We start from the raw sequence: 26,257 nt of genomic DNA, 5'->3' as shown, positions 1-26,257 counted from the left end.
ACATAGAACAGCGGAGGGAGTGAGGTTGGGGGAAGTATTGTAAGGGGAAAGAGAGAGATGAAAGCTCTCTTCCCTGATAGTAGAGATCAGTGAAGTGAGTTGCAAAGTTTGTGGCGGTTAAGTCGGTAGGAGGAGGAGGAGCAACAGGGCGAAGAAGAGAGTTAAAAGTGTGAAATAGTAGTTTGAGTTTGCAGTAGTGTGTGGTCATGAGGGTATTGAAGTAAAAAAAAAAAAAAAAATGTTTTTAAAATTTTCCCCAAATTTCCCTTCATTTTCTTGGTATAACCATAACAATTGTGGGAAAGCTGGAAACAAAACACCACAAGTATTCTAGCTTTTCCCCATGTGCAGTGACCGTATAAACCTTCGGTTCCTATGGCTTACCATCTACATTTTTCAAAGCTAGGTAACTGTTCCACCAATAAAAATATAAAATTCAGCATTTCTTCAACCTGCTCAGTTTGGACTTAAAACACAAAACAAAAAAAACAACAAAACATTTGGAGGACAAAGTTAAAGGAACACTATAGGATCAGGAACACAAACATGTATTCCTGACCCTATAGTGTTTAACCCACCATTTACGTGGCTTGCCCTCCCTTATCCCCCCTATAACAGTTTAAAACTCAACTTATTTCCAGCGCTGCGTGGGTCCGCCGGCGCTGGCCCTGCCCCCTTTGTGACATCATCAAAACCGCAGATTTTTAACCAATCCAATGCTTTCCCATTGGATTGGCTAAAATCTGCACTGGGGCGTGGCCAAATGCCGTTTTGGCCAATCAGGACCTCCTCATAGACATGTATTGAATCAATGCATCTCTATGAGGAAAATTCTGTGTCTCCATGCAGAGGGTGAGGACGCTGAACGTCAGGACTGCTTTTTCGGCAGCAGTGGCCATCTAAGGAGTGGCAACTTGGAGGTGTCCTTAGAGGCAATGTAAACACTGCCTTTTCTCTGAAAAGGCAGTGTTTGCATGAAAAAAACATGAAGGGAGTTATTATACTCACCAGAACAACTACATTAAGTTATAGTTGTTCTGGTGACTATAGTGTCCCTTTAAACAAATCACACTATGGAGATAGAGGATTCTAATGCTTTATATGTGTTGTATTGTTTGAGTATTTTTTCTTTTCCCCCCCAGTATGAGTACCCCCTGCAAGTTATGGAGCAGCGTGTCACTGTGTATGCAGTGACAGGATCTGGATATCGTGTGGATAATGAGAAAAATGTACAAGGTATGTCCTCCGTCTGGTCTTTCCCAATTCAGAAAGCACACGGAAAGCACATGGGTCAAAATCCCCCGTTATAGCTAGTAATTACTTAATGGAGTGACCCCTGGAACATGAAGTTATGTACTTAGCATTTTGTCCAGGCAGTAGTATTTGACCTGTGCCTACCCCATAGTCTTTTCACATTCTCTCCTCATACTTCTTTTTTTAGTGATTCTGTATAACTGCTCGGTGGGACAGTCAGACTGCAGTAGATGCCATGCTTTGGACCCTGCTTACAGTTGCCTTTGGTGTGGGGACGAAGTGGATGCTTCTTGTGTCCATAGCAGTCAATGCGAGAAGAACCCAATTGACATCTGTCCTACACCCCTCATCGTGTCGGTAAGAGGTGACCGGAGAAGGAATTAAGATTTTATTTATTTATTTTTCCTTAACGTTTCTTTCTTAATTTTATTCTCTGCAAATCTTTGGGCCATAAGCTCTTATCTGAAAAACAATCATTCTTTTTTTTTTTTTATGCCATATGTTTGTCAGTACATTTTAAATGTATATAGAAGGTCCGGAAATGGGGTAGCTAAATATGTTTTTGAATAAATCTGATACAATTCTTTTGAAAGATCTAAAAGTGCCCTATATTTAGTGAACAGACATCCAAGATAATTTTTATTTAAATATCTGTACACCTTCTTAAAAGGAAATTGTGTAAAAAAATATTACCACTTTTCCTACTTTTTTATTTTTTATTTTAGAGTCAAAATAAATAAATTCACAACAACTAGATAAAAATATTCTAGGCAGGACAGACCACAAAAAAAAAGAGATCCAAGTAAAGTAAGCAAGAGTAGAAGGAATGGAGTAGAACGGCTGTAGTCCATCTCAGTAGGGTTAGAAAAATTGGCTGAATTCTATGACGTAATGAACATGAGGATTAGTAATCTATGTTCTGTTCAGTTCTACCCACAGACGGGGATCATTTATGGGGGAACCACAGTCACGATCAACGGGGTCAACATGGGTCAAAAAGCAGAGGAAGTATCTGTAAAGGTGGCGGGGCATCCTTGTGACTTGAAGCCAGATCTCTACATTGTTTCAAACAGGTTGGTGTATTTGATTGGTCCCATGTAGCCCTTTCCATGGCATTTACCGATTTTTTTTTTTTTTTTTTTTTTTTTTTTTTTTTTTTAATTAATTCATTTTTTTAAATGTATTATTTAGATTTTTTTTATTTATTTAAAAAAAAAAATTTTTTTGTCATTTGTTTTCTGTTTTTCTTTATTTAAAAAAAAAAGTGGTGAAGCCCTTGCAAACCATTAATTCGGAAGGAGGGGAATAAACACTCTTTGGGTTATTGAATGCTGCTAATCAGAACAACAGATGTAAAGAAGTTCTTTGGTAGGGTAGAGAGTATTGTCACATACTGTATATTTTATATTCTTTATTGTACTGTGATAAACCAGTACACATGAACTATTATATTTTTGGTCAAATCAAAAACTTTCCAAATGATTTATCTAAAAGTATTCTAGCAAGTTTTTTTTTTTCGCAGTATGGAATCGTTTGATAACTATAATTCCAATATTTATGCTAAAGAGTGACATTTTGGAATGGTTTGTACACTTACGAGGTTATTCACTAAAGTGCGAATTGTCGAGGAATTCAGAGTGAATTTCAAATTTTGGACAAAAATTGCTGAACTGAAAACAGAATTGACTTGGAGAATTTTTACAATTCAGCTGTATTTTCCAAACTTTTGAAATTCACTTTGAATTCCTTTCACTTTAGCGAATGATCCTGTGTGATTGGGTGATCTGGAGTGATTATTGGTCAGATGGTAAATGCTGTAGTTGTCACGGTGTAATACCCCAACACGCAGAGTTTAGGACAGCAAGGGACAAGACTAGAAAATAACGTATTATTGGGCCTTAGAATGGCCGGCCTAAATGTCAGACAGAGATAAAACGCAGTCAGATACGAGCAGAGGTCAGGGTAATGGAGAGACAGCGAAAACAAAAACTAGCCGGAGTCAGGTACACGGTAATCGGGCAAAGAAAACAGGAAAGGGCTGAAGAAAAACTCCGTCCGGAACAAAGCCAAAGTCAATACCAGAATATACACCATGGATCAAGGAACACACTAAATAGGACTGAAACCGAAACCATGATAGGGCAAAGTGGATAGGGCTAGGGGAGTCTAAATAGCCTTACCTAACATTCGATTGGCCCACATCATGCCTACACCCCCAAAACATGCGTGTGGGGACGCTGGAATGATGTGGACCAATGGGAGCCTGAACTGACTTGTCGCTCCCACTGCTCCTTTAAGAGTGTGCTGGTGACGTGAGCCACGCTCCTAATGCGAGGTGGGCCGCGTGATTGTTCACTATGGTCGGTGCACATGGCCCACTCAGAAAAATTATTTAGCCGCGTGCGACTCGTGCTGAGGACCCCGGCCGGCACCTGGATAAGGTGAGTACTGCCACAGTAGTAAGATAATAGAGATTGATAATCTGTGATTTTGGTCAGACCATAGGCGATTCCTTTAAGGAATTCATTCAAAGTGTACTTTCTTTGAAATAGGGAAATGTTTGAAAGCATTTAGGCAATGGAGAGGAACTTAAGCCAGCTTTCTTACTCCTAATAAATGGATTCAAGTGTTTTTGGATATTCTGCAGTTGTTGTTGTGTTTTTTTTTTTTTTTATTCTTTATTTTAACCCCTTAAGGACCAAACTTCTGTAATAAAAGGGAATCATGACGTGTCAGACACGTCATGTGTCTTTAAGGGGTTAAAGGAACACTAAACTCACCTAAATAACTTTAGCTAAATAAAGCAGTTTTAGTGTATAGATCATTCCCCTGCAATTTCACTGCTCAATTCACTGTCATTTAGGAGTGAAATCACTTTGTTTCTGTTTATGCAGCCCTAGCCACACCTCCCCTGGTTCTGATTGACAGATCCTGCATGGAAAAAAAAACTTGTTTAACTTTCAAATAGATGTAATTTACCTTAAATAATTGTATCTCAATCTGTAAATTGAACTTTAATCACATAAGATGGCTCTCTTTACAGGAAGTGTTTATGGAAGGCTGTGCAAGTCACATGCAGGGAGGTGTGACTAGGGTTCATAAACAAAGGGATTTAACTCTTAAATGGCAGAGGATTGAGCAGTGAGGCAGCAGGGGCATGTTCTATACACCAAAACTGCTTCATTAAGCTAAAGTTGTTCAGGTGACTATAGTGTCCCTTTAATATTTATGATGTGAGGGTCTGCAAATGTCAAAGATACAGTAACAATTACAGTTATAAAGGGTAATCCCATATACTCCTGAGCAAACATGGCAAATTTAAGTAGTAATGGGATAGGGGATGGGAAAGGAGTGAAGGGGGAACATTGCATCATAGTTTTTGATGGAAGATTGGCACAGAATCCATACGACAATCATCTTCAAAGTATGTGTAATGTGATTGATTTTTGGATGACTTCATTTAAGTGAGATCTCCTGGGGTTTGTAATCACTAACCATATGGTGTTTTGTAAATTCTAATAACTATTATTATTTTCATTTATACAGTGCCAATGTATTTGGCAGCACTTTACAATTCGGAAAGGAGACATTTAGATTGTATTGTACAGCCCTGTGGAATTTGACGCTATATAAATTGTGTATGTGTATGTATATGTATATATGTATATTATATGTGTATGTATGTATGTATATTATATGTGTATATATATATATATTTATGTGTGTGTGTGTGTGTGTGTATATATATCTCCAATAAAAGTCTGCTGGCACTACACCAACATATATAATACTCCTTGCCTGGTTGCAAATATCCCACGTTCTAATAAGTAGCATAACATTTGCAGGTCTTAGGTTAAAGGTGACTTATTCATCATTTTGGTAAACCAAACAATCAGCATTTTGACCCTTTAAGGGTGTTTTTCAAGACCCTGGTATATCGTTGGGTATCTTATCGAAGGACACTTATTTGTAAGGTGGTCTGATCAGCATTTGAACCGAGTTTCCTGGCAGTGCTGTTATCACTGCTCTAACCAGTAGGGGAAAAAATGAACACAAAGCTTGAATCCACTAAGGGAATGGTTTAGACCAGTCTGAATGTGGAAAAATATAAGCAACATTACAGCTTTATTCTTGCATCAAGGGTAACTTGCAGGGGAAGCTCAGGACATCATACTGGATTCACGTGGCAAGTGGGACTAGGGTTGGCATTTAAGTCCATGTCTTTAGTGGTTACAGCGCTAAGCTACATGTAAGCCTTTCAATTGTTATCGTACAATTGGAGAACATTCTGGGATATCTGACTTTTTAAAATTTTTATTTGCTTACTAGAGATATCCACGGCCTACAAAGCTTGTGTGCTGGGGATATTGGGGAATCCTGGCAAGAGCCAGTTTGATGGTGGGAGCAGCGAACACCGAGACAAATCTCTTTAAGATCTGTAGAACCTATATGGTTTTGGGTTTATGGAGGTTAAGTGGTCTCATGACGAAGGAAACCTATTTGGAAGACATGAGTGTGTCCAGTATTTGAAAGATTCTGTTAAGTGTGGTTGTGAAAATGAACCCTGAGACACTAACCTTTCACATTCTTTGATGTGAGGGCTGTTCGGTTTTCGAATAAAAAAAAAAAAATACACCAATTTTTTTGTGTGTGTATTTTGGTCAAATTTTTTTTCCAGAATGTGTGCAGGGTTTCGGAATTTTATAACCCGTGTAGGAAGAATTAAAGAAAAGGCTTGTGAAAAACTGTAGCAGATCCTGACTGGTTTATATGATGGTAATATGGTTCCCCCTGGTGGGTGTTAGCATTGTTGCAATCAAAACCATCGATTAACATGAGCTTCTCAGAGCAACTGGAGTATGGTTGTTTTATTTCTTTTGCCCACTTGGAAAGGGATTCTGGGTGGCAAATGCCTACTCATTGACATTCTCAAATTTGAAAAACTCTGTTCTGCATTTCCTTTAGGTTTCTCACCACCTGTTACAATATATCCCCTTAGATTATGAAATATTCAACTTTATTTAATCGGCAGGTGGTTCCTATGATGCTTTGTTGAAACCACATTTTTAACAAATGACAGGTAGCTATGCTAAGCTTGTCAGTGTGACAGGACCTGCCAATGATATGGAGCTGGTTGGGACAGTCCAGATGGTGGATCTATTCCTCGTGGCATTGGTGCTGCCCAAGTGCCTATTGTCATGGTATGAAGGATCGAAACGTGTTTGGCAATGGCAGTTTACACCTACAATGTAATATGGGTAAAGGTGCCAGCCTGATGCCATTGAATTCTAACTTTTTGGTAATTTTGCCTATCGTGGTGTAAAGAAACTTGTAGCCATTGTTCTCATGGGGTGCCTACGTCATGGTTTTGTTGATCAGTTTCCCCTATTCAGAATTAATATCCAATAAACAAGGAAAATGTGCTTTATGGATGAACGTATGTCTGGAATGGATTATTTATACACTCCTTTTCTATCCTGAAGGCCTATGACCAAGGTGTCTGACTGACACCTTATTAAATGCATGCACTACCGGGCTTCCTTAAATTCCATATTGTCTATCATCTTCTGGACTTGTCCTGTTAAAGGGCTCAATTGATATCTGGAACAGAAAACACAGTGAACAGATGACATGGACATCTGATAATGGTTTCACAAGTACACCACTAGTTAACTATTGTTAATCCGTGTACCCTTACTAGCCAACTACACATATGGAAGTACACAGTACACTATTAACTCACGTATTCTTAATACCTACATATTACTCATATAAAATGTTCTAACATCTCCTCTTCCATGTGGTCTACAGGTCCAGAAAGATTGTCTAGTATGTTTCCTGTTGAATGTGATTCCCCAACCTCTCTTTTCTGCAGGATTGTCTGCACACTGTCTGCCAGTGATGCAGAGAAATCTGGGCCAGTAGAGGTCATTGTGAACGATCGGACTCCTGGAGTCTCCAGCCAACTTTTTACCTACCAGGTAAGTTGCTTGATTTAGCACCGCTTATAAATGTGTCAGTGAATGGGTGCCACCTAGGAGCGAACAACCCACAGTACACTTTGGTTAAAATAAAACTAGGTACGATTGTTTGTGGTGCCATGGCATTTCAGAGGAACAGCTAACATTTTAGTTTATTGGTTCACTGGGATCACTCAAAGCTCTAACAATCATGCATAGGTTTATGGAAACATACTTTTTTTCTTGAATCTACCTTGTACACAGTTTCCTTTATCTGTGGCTTATAATTGAATTACTTTAGAGAATCTATAGATAAAACCCAGGTATTTTACAAGTATTTTGGGGTGTATTGTTCCATATATTCATACAAATGCTTGTATGCTGTATTCTAGCCTTGTCGGCGCACTTCAATTAAGTCTCCACCTCCTCTGAAACACCTCGGCTATCGGCCCATTCCACAAAATAAACATAAATTGGGCTCTTTGGCAGTGCAACTTACTAGCTTGCATAGCAGTTTCATTTTTGTCTTTTTTTTTTTAATTATTCAACTGTTATCTAATATCTGCTCAGGATCAAGTGTAAGAGTTGTTTATCTTTTACATTTTTGAAAAAAAGTATTATATTTGTTTCTTGTTATGAGTTTAAAAGTGGGAATGTTAAGCTGAGAAAAACATTTTTATGGTGACAGAATTTCTGAGACTTTTTATTCCCGTGTGGAGTATCTTCAGTTAAAGCGACAATCTAAACACATAATCAGAGCAGAGAACCGTGCTCGGTGTGTGAAATGACCACTACGGCTGCAAGTAAAGGCGAAAGACTCCAGTGTTCTGAACTTACGCTGTACAGATACTTGGATGGTTGATGAGGGAGACAAAAGATCTGACCACAATTATAACTGAAGTGATTTTTGTTAATAAGCTAACAAGTGTGTTTTCCGTAGGATCCGGTGCTGCGTTCTTTGACTCCAACAAAGGGTCCAATGGCTGGTGGGACGATCATCACCATTTTTGGTTCCAAACTGTCTACAGGTGATCAAATCACTGTGACTGTTGGAGATCTCCCCTGCAAATTGTGAGTAATCTCTTCCGTTTTTTATATTTATCTGATCTATGTTATCTTTGTCTTTTTTTCCCCCTGAGTGTGAAGATTGTGATGTAAAAAGAGTCACATTCAATCCAGCCCCTTTCTCTTTTTTTAGATCTGATAATGCAACAGACAAGGAGATACATTGTATAACAAACCCTAGTCCAGAACTACAGGAGCTGACTCTACGTGTGTTCTATGGTACCACAGAAAAGGTTCTGGAAGAAATCCAGTTTAACTATACAGAGAACCCAACCATTTCATCTGCTGTTCCCTCTAGTGGTTTTTATGGGTAAGGGAAGAGTAAGACTTTGTATTTCAGTTTAGCTGACCTCTAGGAATGTCTTTATTTTTTAAGTTTCTTCTTTTTCTCATCTGTGGATACAATGTTTTTTTTCCTTCTTCTTTTTGTCTTAAAGTGGTGGTCGTCTTATCGTAATAAGTGGCTCTGGCTTTGATGTGGTGCAACATCCACTCATGAGGGTCCTGGCCAAGCAGTCTCCAGAAGAACTCCGTAAAGGGGATGGGGAGAGCAGGAGAAGGAGGAAGAGGAGGAGGAGAGAAATGGATGGTCTAACTTTGCAAAAGGTGAGGTGTCTTGGCACAGCTCCTAATTTGTTTCTTACCGACATGGACCTACTAAAATATTGGATAGAAGTAACCGTTTCAAGTATTTGTAGATTTCCTTATTTATAATACTGCACAAAATTCCCCAGCCGTTTGTATTGAATGTTAGACGGGGCCAGAGAACTACTGTCTACTTTCTGATTGACCACTCTCCACTTAACTGTACTGCCACCCACTTTCCAAGTTAAATAGAGACCTTTAGCACGAGAACGAGTCTAATGTAGGTTTTTGTTTTATTATATATTTGACTTTGGTTGGTGCTACATGTTTAACAGAGTAGATTTTGAGGTCCAAGGCTCAAATCATACATACATTTGGGGAGTAAATGCAGTTCATTGAAACTTAAAGAACAGGTTTGGCAGAAGAATTGGGGAAATTTAAATTGCAGTACATAATAAGAATGAAATATGCCTTCCTGGGTAGAAATTAATGGATGTTCAAAGTAATTTACTTCACTGGAAGTGAGAATGGAGGAACATCCAGGAGATGGCAGGGTACCAGTTTTGGATGTGTTAAAAGATTTCTCATGTTTACCTGCAAATAGATGAATTTAGAAATAAAATCACTGGGTGTATGTGCTATTGAAATTAGGAACACTGAAATGATACAATATATGTCGACATGAATGAAGATACCTTATTGTAGATAATCTTGATGAAGGTGGATTTGATCTTGTTCCCTATTTTTCCCATCCCATTTCTTCAGTTTAACGAGCTGTGTATTCTCAACTCCTCCTCCACCCTGGAGTGCATGTCTCCCTCTATCCCAGAGAATTTAGTTCCCGTGGAAGTTCTGTTCATTCTGGACAACATACAGATTCCATTCAGCAGCCTTGGCGAGAACTTCACCTACCATAGAAACCCGACTCTAAGACCTCTGAATCGAGACATGCCAAACAATCCATATAGCTTAAAACCGGGGAATGTGTTGGATATAGAGGTAAAAACTGTTCCCTTTTTAACATGTGGCAAATACCAATATTCGATCTTAAAAAGTCAATCTCAGCATGTATTTGGAATTGAGAAGAGCTAGATCTGCAGCGAAATCTAAAAATCAGCCCCTGCAAGTGATCAGCAACGAAAATTCAGGCTGCCTGATATAAAAATTTGCCAAATTGCATGTGTACGCTTCATGCGGAACTTAAGGTCATTCTCCTTTCCAGAGAGAAAGCCAAGCCATCACCTGCCCATGCTTGTATCACCTCTTGGATAATAACTACACACAACCTTGTTTACTTAATGATATTCCCATCTGTGTGTAAACTGATAGCAGCCACGTTACGGCTGTTACAAGATTCCCAAAGCTGTCCCCCTTATGCTGTGTGTCTAGGGAAACTGTTCTTGTGGGGACAACCTCAGAAACCCCAGCAGATTTTTTTTTTTCCCCCATCAATTTATATCAATGTATTATCTGTATAATGCAGTAAAATAAGATACTTTTTAACCCAACAGTTCATTTATTCCCGAGAGAGTTGATATTTCTATTTTGATGACCAATACAGGACATTATGTAATGGAGACTTTATCTTTTAACATTAATACTAATGCTGCAAATAAAGGTAAAATGCGTTTGTTACATCTAGTTATAGTAAGCATAATATAAGGGTTAAGTGGATTTTACTTTTCGTTCCTCTCTTTGTGTAAAAAAAAAAAAAAAATGAAAAAAATCCTTTGCCTAAATGGTGCAGTCACTATACATTAGCAAGTTTTGTCACTTGTTTTCAAATTCCAAAACTAGTAGAACTCGGTCATATCCTAATTGTATCTATGCCATTTGACTTCTTTCTCATTGTGGTGCTTGCTGTTCTGTCTCATTGTGCTGCCAATATGTCTTGTGTTTGTTAGGGAGAGGGCTTGGACTCTGGCATCAGTAAACAAGAAGTCATAGCCATGATTGGCGATGGAATCTGCGCAGTGAGGACTCTGACTCACAATCACCTGTACTGTGATCCTCCACTTGTGGCACCACAGCCTTTAGATTCAAGCACGTCACTGCCAGAGTTTGTGGTGAGTAAATCAGAAGAAGCAAGTCAAGTGTCCCATGTTGATCAGACACTGAGACGCTCTGTCTGTCTTTTCACAGGTGCAAATGGGAAAGCTCCAATTCAACCTGGGAACAGTCAAATATGATGTGGAAGGACAGCATAGTTTTCCAAAAGAGGCTATAATTGGTCTGGCCGTCGGAGGTGCTCTGCTAATCCCTGTTGTCTTAATAATCATCTTTATGTACAGGTAATGTGCAAGATCACCTGGCATGCAATCTTTAATAATCAAATGAATCCATAGAGAACCTTATCTGGACACGAATATGGGATTGTGCTCTAATCTAAACCTATTTACAGATCTAGTGAAAAGTGAATATTTGGGAGAAAAATAATAAATCTATATATTTTATATACATATAGATTTTTTTTTTTTTTTTGTGCTCAAACTTTTTCCCCATTCTATAGGCTACTTTTTCTCACTTGATCTGTGAACCAAATGGCAGGAAAATGTGCATATCCGCATACTGCTAAATATATACATAGTATTCATATTATGTGTATATATGTATCTTGCAGAGCACTAATTGGCCCTTTGTGTGTCCTCTTTGGTTTGTCGGAATGTTTCCTTGAATATTTTTCCAGGCCAAATCAAGCCTTCACCTGTACAAAATTAACATTTTGTAAAAAAATGTTTCGGCCGAACTGAACTTTCCCGTCATGTAAAAGTCTAGTGCGTGCTGCTTTCTTAAAGTCCATCATCCTAGACCTAGAGCAATGTCCTTTTTCTCTTACCCGAGCACTTAAAAGCTATTGCTATAAAGACCCAACCTGCGAGCACGTGGAATCTTGAAAAATAAATGCACAATGCTTCTAAGCAGCCCATGATTCCATCCTCGGAACAAGTGGTGTTCCTCACTCTGTTGCATCCAATAAACATTTCTTGTAGTAAAGAATTGCTTCTGTTCTACAGGAGGCAGAGTAAGATGGCAATGAAGGACTATAAGAAGGTACTGGTGCAGCTGGAGAACCTAGAGACAAGTGTCGGTGATCAATGCAAGAAGGAATTTACTGGTAATCTCCTTGTGCCTCTACTTACACTATCCAACTTTGCTTGCTTTTGTATGTATTATTTAAGTAGTGCACTCTACTCCTCTCCCCAGACCTGATGACTGAAATGATGGATCTCACCAGTGACCTTGAGGGCTCTGGGATACCAAATCTGGATTATAAAACCTATGTGGAGAGGATATTTTTCCCGGGACACACCAGCTCTCCCCTCAGGAAGACCTTGGATGTGCCAGAGAGCAAAAGGGTCACCGTGGAGCAGGGCCTCACCCAGTTGTGTAACCTGTTGAATAATAAGCTATTTCTTACCAAGGTTGGTCCAGCATTTTATTTATTATCTTGTCATTTTTTTCTTTTAATTTATGTTTTATAGCTCTTACGTTTTTAATTTATTTTATATGCCAACGTATGTCTCCCAGGGTTTCTTGTGCTCACCTAATTTTTTTAATTGAACATATGATGCTCTATACCGCTATAGCAATCTGATCTTTGAGTATCTTACTCTAGACTGGAAAAAAACATTCCTTTAACCGCAGTGCTATGAGTCGCCAATGCTTATTAAGCAGGTTATTTCATGAACAATATAAATCCTGGTCCTTAAAGGGTAAACAGTTTAAAAATTCTTCACCTTGCTGCTGCCCGCCACCATCAGAACTCCTGCCCCCCTTTCCCTCATTTTGATGTTGTGCTGCTTGCAGGACTTTCACCTTAATACATTTAATAATTTGCTCCTATAGAGACAACTGGAGTGGTTTGTACATTTAGCTACCCAGATATTATTTGTGTAAAATCCATTTATTATAGAAAAAAACATCTTGGCTGCATTGCCTATGAAGGCCATAGAGATGGCTTAAAATGTGTTGGGTAACGAATATTGGTGGGGACTCTGGAGTTGTGTGGCTTTTTTCTGTTGTGGCTTTTTAAACTACAAAGACTTCATGTTAGGTAAAAATTTCCAATTTGATTGCAGCTTTCTCACTTGCTGATTACATGAGTCAACTACCTGCTCATTTTAATTTTATTTCTTTACTAATTTTTTGTTCAGCTGATCGAAACCTTGGATGCGCAACCCACATTGTCTCAGCGCGATCGCTGCCACGCCGCTTCCCTTCTCACAGTGGCGCTGCATGGCAAATTGGAGTATCTGACTGATGTCATGAAGACGCTGCTCATTGGTCTAATAGATCAGTGTGTGGCCAAGAATCCCAAATTACTACTTCGTAGGTACGTATCTCGATTATGACAAGGGCAAGAGCGTTAAATTGAAAGATTAACAGACTAACAGTAACCGCAGCCTTTAACATTGGAGTATTACAAATATGTGCGTTATGCAGCCCAAACATCTGCTGGTTGATGGGATTGTGTTAAACAATGAAAGAGATTGACTTTTATATCTTCTTAGGACAGAGACCATAGTGGAAAAGCTTCTAACCAACTGGATGGCAATCTGCTTACATTCTTACTTGCGGGTGAGTGCTTAGTCACTAGGCTAACTCTCTATATTTGATGAATGACTATGTATATAATTAAGCTGGTGCTGTATGTGAGTATGTAACTTCCTCTCTGAAAGAGACTTCTCTCAATAGTACTGTTTCTAATATTGAGGTGAATCTGCCAGTGGACATCAGAGCTATGTTCTGTTTGGTTTATTTGTAGGAAGCTGCTGCCGAACCTCTATACATGCTCTTCTGTGCTATTAAGTACCAGGTGGATAAGGGTCCAGTCGATGCAGTGACTGGGAAGGCAAAGCGCACTCTGAACGATGGACGCCTTTTACGGGAAGACATTGAGTACCGGCCAATGATCCTCACTGTGCTGGTCAAGAGTGATGGTGAGATGCAACGTGTGCCTGTCAGAGTCCTTGACACGGATACCATTACCCAGGTCAAACAGAAAATTCTCAACCATGTCTACAAAGGGACCCCATTTTCAAAGAGACCCCCTGCGCATACACTTGACTTAGGTAAGGAAACTCAAGCTCTGGGTAGAACTAATCCAGTTACATTTTATTGCTTATTTCTGTTGTGTTTAGGTAATAATTCTGTGCAGAGGCGCTCCAACCAGTCAAGAGCTATTTATTCACCTCTCATCTATGTAAAGGAGTAATTGTGTATTGCATTGATACAAAAAAAATGCACTATAAGCAATGTGAGGTCAACATCTCATCACAAAACTGAAAGAGAACCTGATTAAAAAGAGGAAATATGATTTCCTTCTGAATGAAGCCATTAAAGGGAAACTCCAGTGCGAGGAAAACGATCCGTTTTTCTGGCACTGGAGGGTCCCTCTCCCTCCCACCCACCAATCCCCGGTTACTGAAAGGGTGAAAACCCCTTCAGTGACTTACCTGAGGCAGCGGCGATGTCCCTCGTCGCTGTCTCCGCCTCCGCGACGCTCCTCCTATCCATTGCGTTGGCCGGTGGGCGAGACTGATCTTGCCCACCGGCCGAGGGGACCTAATGCGCATGCGCATTACGTCTCCCCATAGGAAAGCATTGAAAAATCATTTCAGTGCTTTCCTATGGGGTTTTGAGCGACGCTGGAGGTCCTCACACAGCGTGAGGACGTCCAGCGACGCTCTAGCACAGGTTTCCTGTGCTAGAACCCAGGAAGTGACCTCTAGTGGCTGTCTAATAGAGTTAACCCTGCAATGTAATTATTGCAGTTTATAAAAAACTGCAATAATTACACTTGCAGGGTTAAGAGTAGTGGGAGTTGGCACCCAGACCAGACCACTCCAATGAGCAGAAGTGGTCCGGGTGCCTAGAGTGTCCCTTTAAGTATTGCTCTTCTGAATGGAAGTACTTAATCCTATTATCAACGTATGTCTTATTGAAATGATATCTGGTTGTCATACCCATAACCAAAGTTTTTTTTTTTTTCTTTATTATTCATAGAAAACCCTTTATGAAAATTCCATTCTTTAGTACATTTATTTGACCATTTCAAATAAAATATTTTCATGTGAGATTCCACATAATCAAACCAGCTGTAGTGGTAATGCTGCATAAAGTGTCATTTTTAATCCTACCAGGATTTTACACTGTGAACACAGACTTGTTTTTGAACATTGTGAACGATCTGTGGGAAATGTGGTTTTCTTGCATAAAGAGCGTACACAGAGAACCCTTCCTCAATTTTATATAAAATGCTTTTATAACCGATATAGCCACTTTTTTTTTTTTTTATATATATTTTTTTTATTATTTATGGTACTTTTTTTTTCTTTATTTGATCATTTCTAACCATACATATTATGGTTGGGATCTTGCACAGTAAGTAAATAAAAAAAAAATATATAAAAAATTGGAGGTATATGGGAAGTAGTTGACTATATTCACCTTTATTTCTATATTTATATATACTCCTTTATATCTACTTTTCTATAATACTTATATTATTTTCTTGTCATCAGGAATACATGGATCTTAAGCTTGTACCATGTGTATTTGTGGTTCTTAACATATTGATTCTCTGTGTAACCTCTTGATCTGTTAATGAAACTCCAATGAAATCAAAACCATAATAAACTGAGCAGATTTAGGGCAATGGGCAGTCATTGAAACCAAAATACATGAGCACAGTGAAAGTAGATGGAAGGGGTCATTTAAGTATGGCAATTCAAGATGACTTCTCTAATTGAAAAAAGACTGGCCATCCTGAAAGAATGAATTGGTACTGTTCAGTCACCCATTAGCTGTGTCAGCTGAGTCAGCTGAGCGTGTGGTAAAAAATGGGAGTGGGTGAAGGTAAAAGTGACCAATTGTGACTCAGTGGCCTGGTGGAGTGTGCATAAGATGGAGTGTTAAAATGAGTTGGTTGAGTTTGATAGGGAATGCATGTTGGGTGAGAGAGAAGGGACTTCAGGTCATGGTATTTGAAGGCCTAGCCAATAGTCTGCTTTTGAGAAGTTAGTCTCAAAAGAAATAAAATTTAATGTTGCTTTAGATTAACATTTCTCAATCTTGGGCCCCCAAAAACAGGGTCCAATGCATTCTGGTAGAGCAATCTAGAATTTGTAATCCAAACTTCAATACTTTGAGGAAACTTCTTAAAATTTGCATGTTTCGTGTTTTATGCGTATTCCTGTAGAGTGGCGCTCTGGCAATGCTGGCCATTTAACACTCTCTGATGAAGACCTCACTTCACTAACACAGGGCCAGTGGAAGAGGCTGAATACTCTGAACCATTATAAGGTAAAGCTGGCTGCTTGTGGGGATTTCTTGATCCTACAGACTGCTTCATGTTTCTCACGTTGCCCTGTTTTTAGGTTCCAGATAATGCTACTGTGGCTCTGATTCCTCGACTACACAACAATCAGTGTGATACTCCCAACAACAGCTTCCTGGGTGGTGAGAGTGAGTGATCATTTATGTGTAGGCTTAATAAGCTTTCTTTCTTTGGTCTCTTTCCCTTTGTCTCAATAGCTTAGTTGGTGTTTTCTCATGAACAAGTGACAATACAATGTTCTCTCCATAATTTTTCTCTCACTCCAGTCCTCTCATGGATTCTCCTCATTTATTTATTGTTGCTGTAGTCTCCTCTCCCTTCTCAATTTACATTGTATTCCTCAGAAACACCTATGTTGGAAGATGGGGAGGATGGTGGCATTAAGACCTGGCACCTGGTAAAGTCTCAAGAGGAACCCGAAGTTTGTAAGAACAGGAGAAGCAGTTTGAGGGAAAGAGAGCGGCCCAAAGCCGTTCCCGAGATCTACCTAACCCGCTTGTTGTCTATGAAGGTAAAAGTTATTTTTTTTTTTTAAATTCTTTATTTTATTCGTGCACAAATAGGTGTACAAGTACACACTGCCACAACAGCAGGTGCTTACATAACATCAGGTAGAGTATAACAGTTGTGTGACAAGCAGGGCAATACACTTTTTGTATTGTTGCCGATAGGTCTGGTTTTATTTATACAGTATGCGGTTACTCTCGTTGTACATGTTTATACATTGTGCGGTTGAGTTTGTTGTATGTACTAAGCGTTATACGTCTAAGCTCATTGTACTAACCAAACATTGTACTTTTAACTTGTTACATACACTAAACATTCTATGTTTAGACTCGTTGAGTCTAGTTGCTTATGTTGAGTGAGGCCCCCCCACTGTCACGAGTGAAGCTGGGTGCGTAGTTAATGACCTAATATATAAAACAGGCATGTGGACAAACGTTTCATAATACAATCACTTAACTGAGGTGGACGTTCAGGTATTATGAGGTACCCCCGGGCCATGTAGTAGCCTCTTGTGTATCAATAGGGATTAAGGGGATGCTTTGGCAGGGTACGTAAAGGTACTTGGCAAATATACAGTAGGTTATGGTATGAAGGTAATATACCCTGAGTGACTTTAGTAGTAGACGCTAGTGTGGGAAAATTTGGGACAATTGGTGCGGTCAGCGGGTGAGGGGGACGATCGTAAGGAATGTTGATCGGAGCTTAGGTGGGGAGGGGTGATTTCTCCTGGCTGTGTGTAATGCAATCATGGGTATAATGTCCCTCTGTGCGGATGGCTTATGCCCTTTGTGGCCTGGTGCATTCCCCGGTATTGGGGTGAGTTACGGCAGTTAGGGCCAGTGTCGCTGGGTGGGGATGGGATATAAGGCTTTGCTGCCCTGGTATTGTGGGTGTTTGTGGTTGCGTGGGGATTGTGTGTGGCTCGTTGCTGTTAAGCAGCCGAGGTATCTCATTTAGTGTATGGGGGCTTCATTGAGGAGGGTGCAAACAGAAATAAACGGGAAACTTTACAATAACTGTTCAGCAGCAGAGGTATCACATCTAGTGTGTGTGAGCTGCATTGATGAGGATGCAAGCAGGAATAAATGAAAAAATTAACCGTAGCACATATTCTATTTTATAACGGTACTAAGGCAATGGTAAGAGTGGGTGACTTGGCCCTGCGGGTCCACAAGGGGTACTCAGGCCGGGGCCATTTTCTGAGAAGCGTGGGTGGACCCTCTTGGGACAAATGTCTCTGAGGTAACCGGGTTCCACTCATGGGGCTTAGAGGATAAGCGGGGTTGCTGTAAAGAGTCTTGTGGTAGGCCCAAGGTTGATAGGTGTCTTCTCGCCTCTTGCAGGTCTGCTATTGAGTACGCGGTGTCTCCGTGGAGTACGTGAAGCTTATAGGATGAGCGCCATTGGTATTTGATATTGTGTGCGCGGAGCAGGGTGGTGAAGGGCCTCAGGGCTGTGCACCTTGCCATAGTTCCTCTAGATAAGTCTGTATAAAATGTAAGGGCCATGCCCTCAAAGGTGTACGGTGTGCTGCCTCTGATGGCTGTCATTACTGCTTCTTTGTCCTGTAATTTCTGAAATTTAACGATTAGGTCCCGTGGTGCTGCCGCTGGGGCCGTCGTTGGCTTGGGGATTCGAAACATGCCATCCAGGCACACTCCCTTGACCTGCTTCGGTGGGATTATTGTGCTCACCAGGCGTCTCATGAAGTGAGGCAGTTCGGTGTCCGGGACCGCTTCTGCTATGCCTCTTATTTTAATATTCTGAGCGCGGCGCGAGTCCTCCAATGCTCCATAATGCTCTTTTGCTCCATAAGCAGGTGCTGCTGTTGCAGCGATTTTAGTTCCTGCTGTATTGTGGACATCTGCCGTGTGTGGCTGCAGGAGTCTTGCTCCAGGGTTTCAGTGCGGCTTACCAGGCCCTGGATGTCTTTTCACATGTCCGCCAAATCAGCCTTGATGTTCTGGCGGAGGTCCGCCAGCAGTTCCTGCATGACTGCTTTCGTGACCGGGGCCGAGTCCAGTTGCGGTTTGGGTTGTGCTGGTGCCTGTGTTGTGGGTAGGCCAGTTTCTTCGGGGTCCGAGATTTGTTCATCGGAGTCGTCGAAGTAGTCCATGTAGGCGGCTATGTCAGGCTCCAGGGCGCCATGTGCTCTCCGCCATAGATCCCCAATGCTTGTGCCAGGTCGTGGTTGGTCTGGTTTTTGATTTTTGCTTTTCCTGCCCATTTCTGTCTTGTTTGCCAGGTAGGGTCAGCTTTGTTTTTCTAATTGGGGGTGAATTTGAAAGTTTTTGTCTGTGTTTTATTCTGAAGAATCACGGAGCTCTCAGTGCATGCGACCAGTCGGTTCAGCTGTCTGCTCCGCCCCCCTATGAAGGTAAAAGTTCAACAGACACAATGATCAACATGAAATCCTTCCTCCTCCTTCATCTAATCTTAAAATTTGTCAAGAACCACATTCTATTATTACATGTGGTTCCTGGTGTAAATTGATTGTTTGTAACACTGGCCAGCAATGATAGATCTGAGATAAGTAATCACTAAATCATGATTGTAGTGGAGCTCCCTGTACCCTGACTGGGTACCTCTGCCAATGACCGCTTCCTAGCTGGAACCGGGGAAAACTTGAGCGCTTTTGCCCCAGTCACCGGGGCTTGACTAGAGTCCTCCTGGAGTCTCTCCATCCTGGAACAGGATAGGGGACTAGCTCTATTACCTTCCAGGGACTGGATGACACACAGTCCTGGGAGCTGTAATCCTTACAAGAACTTTCCCCGTCGAATCCTCCACCAGCTGGAGCAAGATGCTGTGCAGTGATTAGTCCTTTCCCCTCCCAGTAACTAGACAACACATAGTTTTGGGAGTACAACTTCTTTTAATGAGCCAAATGCGGCCTTTTATGCACATACCCAGCAGGGGGTCTACATTGTATTCAATACAAACCACTCCCAGGAATCTCTGGACCTGGGAGATAATTGCATTAAAGACCGGTAAGCTAATTATCTCCCAGGAACAGAAACAGGAAAATAAAAGGAAAGCGCCAAACACAAAAATATAAAAACATAAAAGTACCCGAAAACATAATAACATCAAATAACCCCACAAAAAAATAAATCTCCAAATAGTGCTCGGATCCATGCAGTATAGGGGAAACGCCACCGTGTTAAAGTTCTGACCGGCCGCACGATCCCATGCCCAAAATAGTTCCAGGGCTTTTGGTGCTTTTGCCGGTCAACTTTCGGGAGCTCCTGCGGCCCCAAATTTGGGGTGCTCCACATGGCTCTTAAATAACGTTTGTTCCCCTTAGTCTCAGGCACCTCCTCTCCACAAAGCGCTTACCTGGCGGGTTTCAAAGTGGTTCAAAACTGCAAACCAAGTTGTTCGTGAACTGCACGGTCACCCCATGCCGAAAACAGTTTCATAACATTCCCGGCAAAGTCCCGCTGAGGTGAATGGGAACCCACAAAATCCTCATGCTGACATTAGTTCCAAAGTCATCGTGGCTAAGTACTACTGAGGACTATTTGTGAGTTTGGTTCATGCAAACGGCCACCAGAGAGTTGGCATTCGGTTCCATTAGCATGAAGGGAAAGTGCTGACTCAGGGGCACCCAGGGTAAGCTACTCATGGCCGGCTTCCACACTCCTCCAGGGGTCCGAGGCAAACGTACAATGGAAGGAGCGTTTGTCACAATGACATTCATGATTTAATCTTTAAAAAAAAAAAAAGAATTTGTTTTGCCATCAAAAGAATATTGATTTGTGCCTTAATGAAGTTTTTTTTTTTTTGGTAAACGTTTTCATGGTGATTGGGTCAGATTGCAGATGCGTTTATCATAAAATTTGCCATGTGAAGAAGTATTGGAATGTTCCTCACAACTGCAAACTTTCTCTTCACCCGTAGGGTACTCTGCAGAAATTTGTGGATGACACCTTCCAAGTGATGCTGGGAGTAAATCGCCCAGTGCCTATTTCTGTCAAGTATTTCTTTGACTTTTTGGATGAGATGGCAGAGAAGCATGAAATTGAGGAGACCGAGACAGTCCACATCTGGAAGACACACAGGTAAAACTACTGTTATCTAGCAAAGATTCTGTACATCAAATTTTATTTAAAGTGGTGTATAATGCTCAAAAGTTTTTATAATTCTTGTGTGAGATTTTTAGTTCACAGGGAACAAGGTACATAAGGCCTTCGAACTCTTTTGCAATAATGAAAAGAGCAAAAGAATGTCCCATGCAAAAAAGGAAAAATCTGCACTGGCCTATCTGGTGTTGCACTCCAAAAACAAGGAGGGAAATGTGCATTTTTTTAAAATTCAAATACTGAACGGGCAGAGTCCTTTTGTTATAAGGTATATCAGAATGCATTTTCTTTTCCAGAAATATGAATCCATTTTAACCCACTTAGTAAAATCTGCAGAGATATTTGAGTTTGTTGGTAAAATATGGTATTTGTTAAGCATTTAAAATGAATCTGATAGGAAGCAAGAATCCAATTCAGCACATTTTATGGGCTGAGGCCATGGTTTTTACCATCCCTTGTCACACTCATGTATCCCACAACTTCATATAAGCATTTTTACACTAGTTTCCCCCTTTCTGCCAGACTTTTTTTATTTTGTCTCTCCCTGTTCAGTGTCTTTCTATCCGCGTCTCCATATCCAGTCTTCTTCTATTCCCCACTCACAACTTGATTTTAAACTTTGTCCGCCCTTCCTCTATGTATCTTCCCCAGTATCTTTTTTTTTTTCTTTTTTTTTTTTTTAATGTTTAATGTTATGTTATATGTAGTGGGACTTTGTTTGTATCCATTAGGCTTATGTGTGTGATAGAAGTTGTTGTCAATTCTCTCCTGTTACTTTTTTTTTTTGAGGAATGATCCTTACTGACCTGGTGGTGAGCATGTGTAGATCTTCTTGTTCAATTTAATTTTTTTATTTTTTTTATTTTTTTTAATGCGAATGCTTGTAAAAAGTTGTACAAAAAATACATTATGAGGTCATCAAGAAGATAAATTAAAATATTAGAGATGTTGGTAGATCTCTTTTGGTCCTGTGCAGTTACAAGCCACACTGGGAGTCCTGTAGGCTCTAATATTTGCAATGATCCAAAGTTGTCTTGTTGTTTGAGTGATCCTTTTAAATTAAAGCAAACCTGCTTTGTGACGGTCTTTATAAAAATAAATATGTATTTATTTATGCAAATATTAGAATAATTGCATTAAAGGGTTACTCCAACCTCTTATCATGAATATATTTACGTTTCTTATGCTCTATTGTGCCCTCACCCCCCCCCCCCCTTTTTTTATTATATAGGAAAACCATGAACAATAAAGATAAAACTTGCTTTCCATCCAACACCGGCAAGGTTCTTCCACGCCCCATTTGTTATCATGTGCATCATTCCTTCCCTCTCCGTGGTCCTATCAAATGCTTCTTCTAACAAACAGTATAGCTCTAAATGAGACAGAGAAGGTCAGGAGCACTAGGCTTCCTCTTGCAAGTGTGCTGCCTGCAAGGGAAGACGCTCATTACGTCTGTTGTTAAAGCTCGTGGACGACAAGTTACATTTTTGCACAGGTGTACCAGGGGTGCAACTTGTTCCCGGCACAAACATCCTTCTTTTCGTTAACATTTCCATGGAGATTGGAGTAACCTTTTAGATGGAAATTAGAAGTGTCTTGGTTATGACAGTTTTGAGTGTTGTTGTACAGCTGAAAGTGTGTCTTGGACCTTGACAACAGAGATGAGTTATACTTGCCTAAAGCTCTACATGAGTGCCACCATCCTCTTTAGCTTTTGTCTTTTCGTGCTCAGAAGCCATCACTTCTGTACTGTTGCATATATGAAAAAATTATACACAGAGGTCTGTTGAGCATCATGGAGATTGCAGGATCTTCCATAGACCAGCTAACAAAATGCATGAGAAGACGACAGCTGTGGGAATTGCGGTAGCTGCTATATAATATCTCGCATCCCCCTTTTCATTTCTTCCCCTTCCAAATTCCGGGTTTTCTCAAGTCTGAGAGTTGTTCATCTTATCAGAAAGGACAGCAAATATTTCTGTTAAAGAGTAGTTTAGCTTTCAGGATACTGAAGCACATTTTATGAAATGTTTTTAAGCACTCTTTCCCCCCCCCCCATTTCTTTCTTTTTGTTCATATACTGCTCCAATAATATTGTTCTGTTTCTTTTCTAGCCTGATGCAGAGGTTTTGGGTCCTGATCCTTAAACATCCTCAGATGGTCTTCGATGTTGAGGTGTCTGAAAATGTTGATTCAATCCTGTCTGTCATCGCTCAGACTTTTATTGACTCATGCACCGTCTCAGAGCACAAAGTAGGAAGGGTAAGTGCATGACGGTAAATGGGTAATGGAATAATGCTTGTGGAGAGGGCTTTGACCTGAGGCTGAAATGTTCTTCTAACTTTACCTTGTAGGACTCTCCAGTGAACAAATTGTTGTATGCACGGGAAATCCCTCGGTACAAGCAGCTGGTGGAAAAGTAAGTGAATTGAGCCCAGTGATACAAGAGACAGACTCCTAAACAGAGAGAGATACATTGTGTGTTCAGCCTTCTCTGTTATAAATAGATATAACCTGGGATAGCCACGATCAAGGTCTAGAACAAGGTGTGTCTAGATTGATAGGTGTTGCTACTCAGTAAGTGTTGGTTGTACTTGTATCTGCATTAAGAAAAGCTGGACTGATTAATCAATTTACTATAGAGTGTAACTTCTCAAAGTTGTTAATGGTTGTTGTTTTTTTTTTTTTTGTTTTTTTTTTTAATTTCTTTTCTATTTTCTGATTTAGATATTATTCTGACATTAAGCAGACTGCTCCGGCCAGTTACCAGGAAATGAATTCTTCCCTTACAGAGCTGTCTGGTGTAAGTCAAATGTAGTTGGTCCTATGTGGATCGAATGGGAGGCAATTGTTCTGTGAAGCTGTCCTACTGAGTCATTTATTCATTTTGCTGCCTCTTTGAACGACTTTACAGTTTGTGACTAGTTCATTTACATAGAATGTATTGGTTTATTTTAAGTCTTGAGAAACCCTAAACGTGCCAGAATCGGGCATTCTATTGCTGTGGCTCATAATGAAGCAAGTTTGGTAGTATTTCTGTATGTTGGTGTTATAGGCATTGCTTGTGATTGATCCTTTTTTGTTCGTTAAATGTGCCTGTTTTCCCACCTAGATCCACTCTGAGCAGTTCAGCCCCCTGGTGGCCTTGCATGAGCTGTACAACTACATCATAAAGTACTATGACCAAGTGAGTAAGAGAACATGGTTACGTTGAATCTCGAGTCTAACTAATCCAAATGTTGAATCTAGAAAATAAACCTATAGCCCCAGAGTAGTTTGCAAAAGAATAAAAACAAATGGTTGTTAAAATCCCTGTATAATGTGATTCTGGAGTGCAGACCCTGACATAAGAGTCCATCATTTTCTTTGCCTGCTCTAACAAACTAAATAGAATTTATTGGCTTAATGATATATCCCACAGTTAAAAATTTGCCCCTCTTCCTATGTGTTTTTTATTTTATTTTATTATTTTTTACGCCCCCACATTTTGAACTCGCATGTATCCTTTAAACACAGACAAACCAGAGCAGACAAATGATAAAATCTCACAAACCACAGGAAGACAGCGAACATTTTATTTTCTCCTTACTTCCCTAATAACTCTGGCCCCCCCCCGGTGCAATTCAATGCCAGTAGTTCTGCCGTACCAGTACCGCAAACTGGCACTTAATTGTACTCCACCTCTGAGACCTCTTCCCCTCCAGCTAGGGACCCACGTGCCTGCAGGTTGACCTGAGCTTTCATGATTAATTTCTGAACTTTACTGATTTCTCCACTTTGTAGATCAGTGCTGCCCTAGAGGAAGATCCTAATGGACAGAAGATGCAGTTGGCCTATCGCTTGCAACAGATCTCTTCTCTTGTAGAGAACAAGGTGACAGATCTGTAATTACCCCGTTTTTTGTGTTGGGGGGGTAGTGGATATTCCTTCCTGGTTTTGTTTTTATAACTTTTTCTCAAGTAGAAAGAAGATGGATTGAGATTGAATGCCGTACAGAAGCCACAAACCTAGATTATTTCACTGTACACGCATACTGAATCACTGTGTCCAGAATAGACTTTGGGTGGGATCTCCAAATGCCTGCTTTAAATCCTTTGTGAAAGTTCTGGGCAAATTACTGTGCTGTTGATATCGTGCCCGGTTCTACTTGGTTGCCTTAACCAGAATACTGCAAATGATCAAATGTGGCCAGCCAAGCTGTGCACTACCTCAGAGGAACTGTATAAGTGCCTTAGTGAAATGGATAATCTGATTCTTCCTGCGGTCTGCTGTCATACCTCCACCTTTTATCGATAACTGGCATGGACGCATGTCTGGAGAATGGAAGCTATCAAAATCACTACAGACACCACAACCCAACTTTGAGTTCTTGGTGATGTCCGTATGCCATAGATTTTTGGTGTTCATGGCCTGTTCTTTCTGTGGGGCTGTACTTAAGTTATCAATAATGGTGTCTTGGAATTTACTATGTCGTGAAGCCGAGGGTTCTCAAACCAATCCTATCAGGATCCCAGAACAGGCTTCGTATTTTGACTTTGATTACTGTTAAAGGGTCATTCTTAGAACCATAACCACTTTAGCCTGCTCAAGTAGTTTGACACATAACCTGTGGACTTTGCCGGTGCTGTAGCAGTTAGGTTATGGTACTTAGAATACTCGTTTGAAAGGGAGAGTTAATCAGACCACCTTCCATCTAACTTTCTCCATGCAGGACGGCCTGTTATGGGTCCAACAATGAAATGTTTGAGAAATTGTTTCACAGAGCAATTGTAGCTGATCCAAGATGATATTTTGGAGGAATCATGTTATGCTTTAGTGAGTCTTACACTGTGTATGCTGCCAATAGTTCCCAGTGTGGCTGCCTTTTGAATGGAGACCTTAAAGGGACCTTATTGGCCTGTTCAGAAATACTGTCTCTCTTTTCTGTCTGTGTCCAACCTTGTATAGCCTTTTGTTTCCTAACTTATGCAAAAGCTGTAAATAGACATAACTGTATTTATTGTCATTTTTATGCAAAATGTTTTGTAATTTTTTTAGGCTGAAGTAAAATTAAACTGTACATATTAACAAATGACTTTACACGTTGTGATTATAACTTCAAATGGTTTACAATTTTCTATTTGTAAATTTATTTTTTATGTGATTATCTTTTTTTTTTTTTTACTAATGCAGTGCAGCTAAAAACAAAATTGCCAACATGCCCTAAAATTTGCCAGACTCCTTATAGAAATATACATATTTATAGTCGGGGACAAAAGGCTGTGACACGGAAGTTGGTTGTTATGTGCCGAAACTGACTTACTGGTTAGCCTGAAAAAAAGAGATCAAAAACGGTTATTAAACGCACATGTGCTTATTAAATAATTCAAAGTATAATATATTCTATAGCGAGGCCATAAAATGCCTGTCCTAATTCCTTTTATGGTTTGGGGGGGAATATATCTACAATATGCAGCTGGCTT

At 40.2% G+C, this 26,257-nt stretch overlaps 1 protein-coding gene across 1 annotated transcript in view; it reads left to right on the top strand.

Moving 5' to 3' along the window:
• PLXNB3 (plexin B3) overlaps window positions 1–25,869 on the top strand; it is a 93,424-nt gene extending 67,555 nt beyond the window's left edge. The window contains exons 12-35 of the mRNA XM_063432713.1: window positions 1,143–1,236; window positions 1,442–1,611; window positions 2,182–2,327; window positions 7,130–7,235; window positions 8,155–8,285; window positions 8,413–8,589; window positions 8,717–8,885; window positions 9,630–9,863; window positions 10,769–10,930; window positions 11,007–11,155; window positions 11,879–11,979; window positions 12,069–12,286; window positions 13,019–13,197; window positions 13,376–13,442; window positions 13,630–13,936; window positions 16,066–16,169; window positions 16,244–16,331; window positions 16,548–16,714; window positions 20,614–20,774; window positions 22,910–23,057; window positions 23,150–23,214; window positions 23,523–23,598; window positions 23,908–23,982; window positions 24,579–25,869. Of these exons, the coding sequence (XP_063288783.1) occupies window positions 1,143–1,236; window positions 1,442–1,611; window positions 2,182–2,327; window positions 7,130–7,235; window positions 8,155–8,285; window positions 8,413–8,589; window positions 8,717–8,885; window positions 9,630–9,863; window positions 10,769–10,930; window positions 11,007–11,155; window positions 11,879–11,979; window positions 12,069–12,286; window positions 13,019–13,197; window positions 13,376–13,442; window positions 13,630–13,936; window positions 16,066–16,169; window positions 16,244–16,331; window positions 16,548–16,714; window positions 20,614–20,774; window positions 22,910–23,057; window positions 23,150–23,214; window positions 23,523–23,598; window positions 23,908–23,982; window positions 24,579–24,683 (3,399 nt within the window). The 3' untranslated portion in view covers window positions 24,684–25,869. The remainder of the gene's footprint in view (window positions 1–1,142; window positions 1,237–1,441; window positions 1,612–2,181; window positions 2,328–7,129; window positions 7,236–8,154; window positions 8,286–8,412; window positions 8,590–8,716; window positions 8,886–9,629; window positions 9,864–10,768; window positions 10,931–11,006; window positions 11,156–11,878; window positions 11,980–12,068; window positions 12,287–13,018; window positions 13,198–13,375; window positions 13,443–13,629; window positions 13,937–16,065; window positions 16,170–16,243; window positions 16,332–16,547; window positions 16,715–20,613; window positions 20,775–22,909; window positions 23,058–23,149; window positions 23,215–23,522; window positions 23,599–23,907; window positions 23,983–24,578) is intronic.
• Window positions 25,870–26,257: the final 388 nt, after the last annotated feature.

The sequence above is a fragment of the Pelobates fuscus genome, chromosome 9 (assembly GCF_036172605.1).
Source record: "Pelobates fuscus isolate aPelFus1 chromosome 9, aPelFus1.pri, whole genome shotgun sequence".
In the NCBI taxonomy this organism is placed as follows: Eukaryota; Metazoa; Chordata; class Amphibia; order Anura; family Pelobatidae; genus Pelobates; species Pelobates fuscus.
The sequence above is the reverse complement of the archived record's forward strand: the minus strand, read 5'-3'. Positions and strand labels throughout refer to the sequence as shown.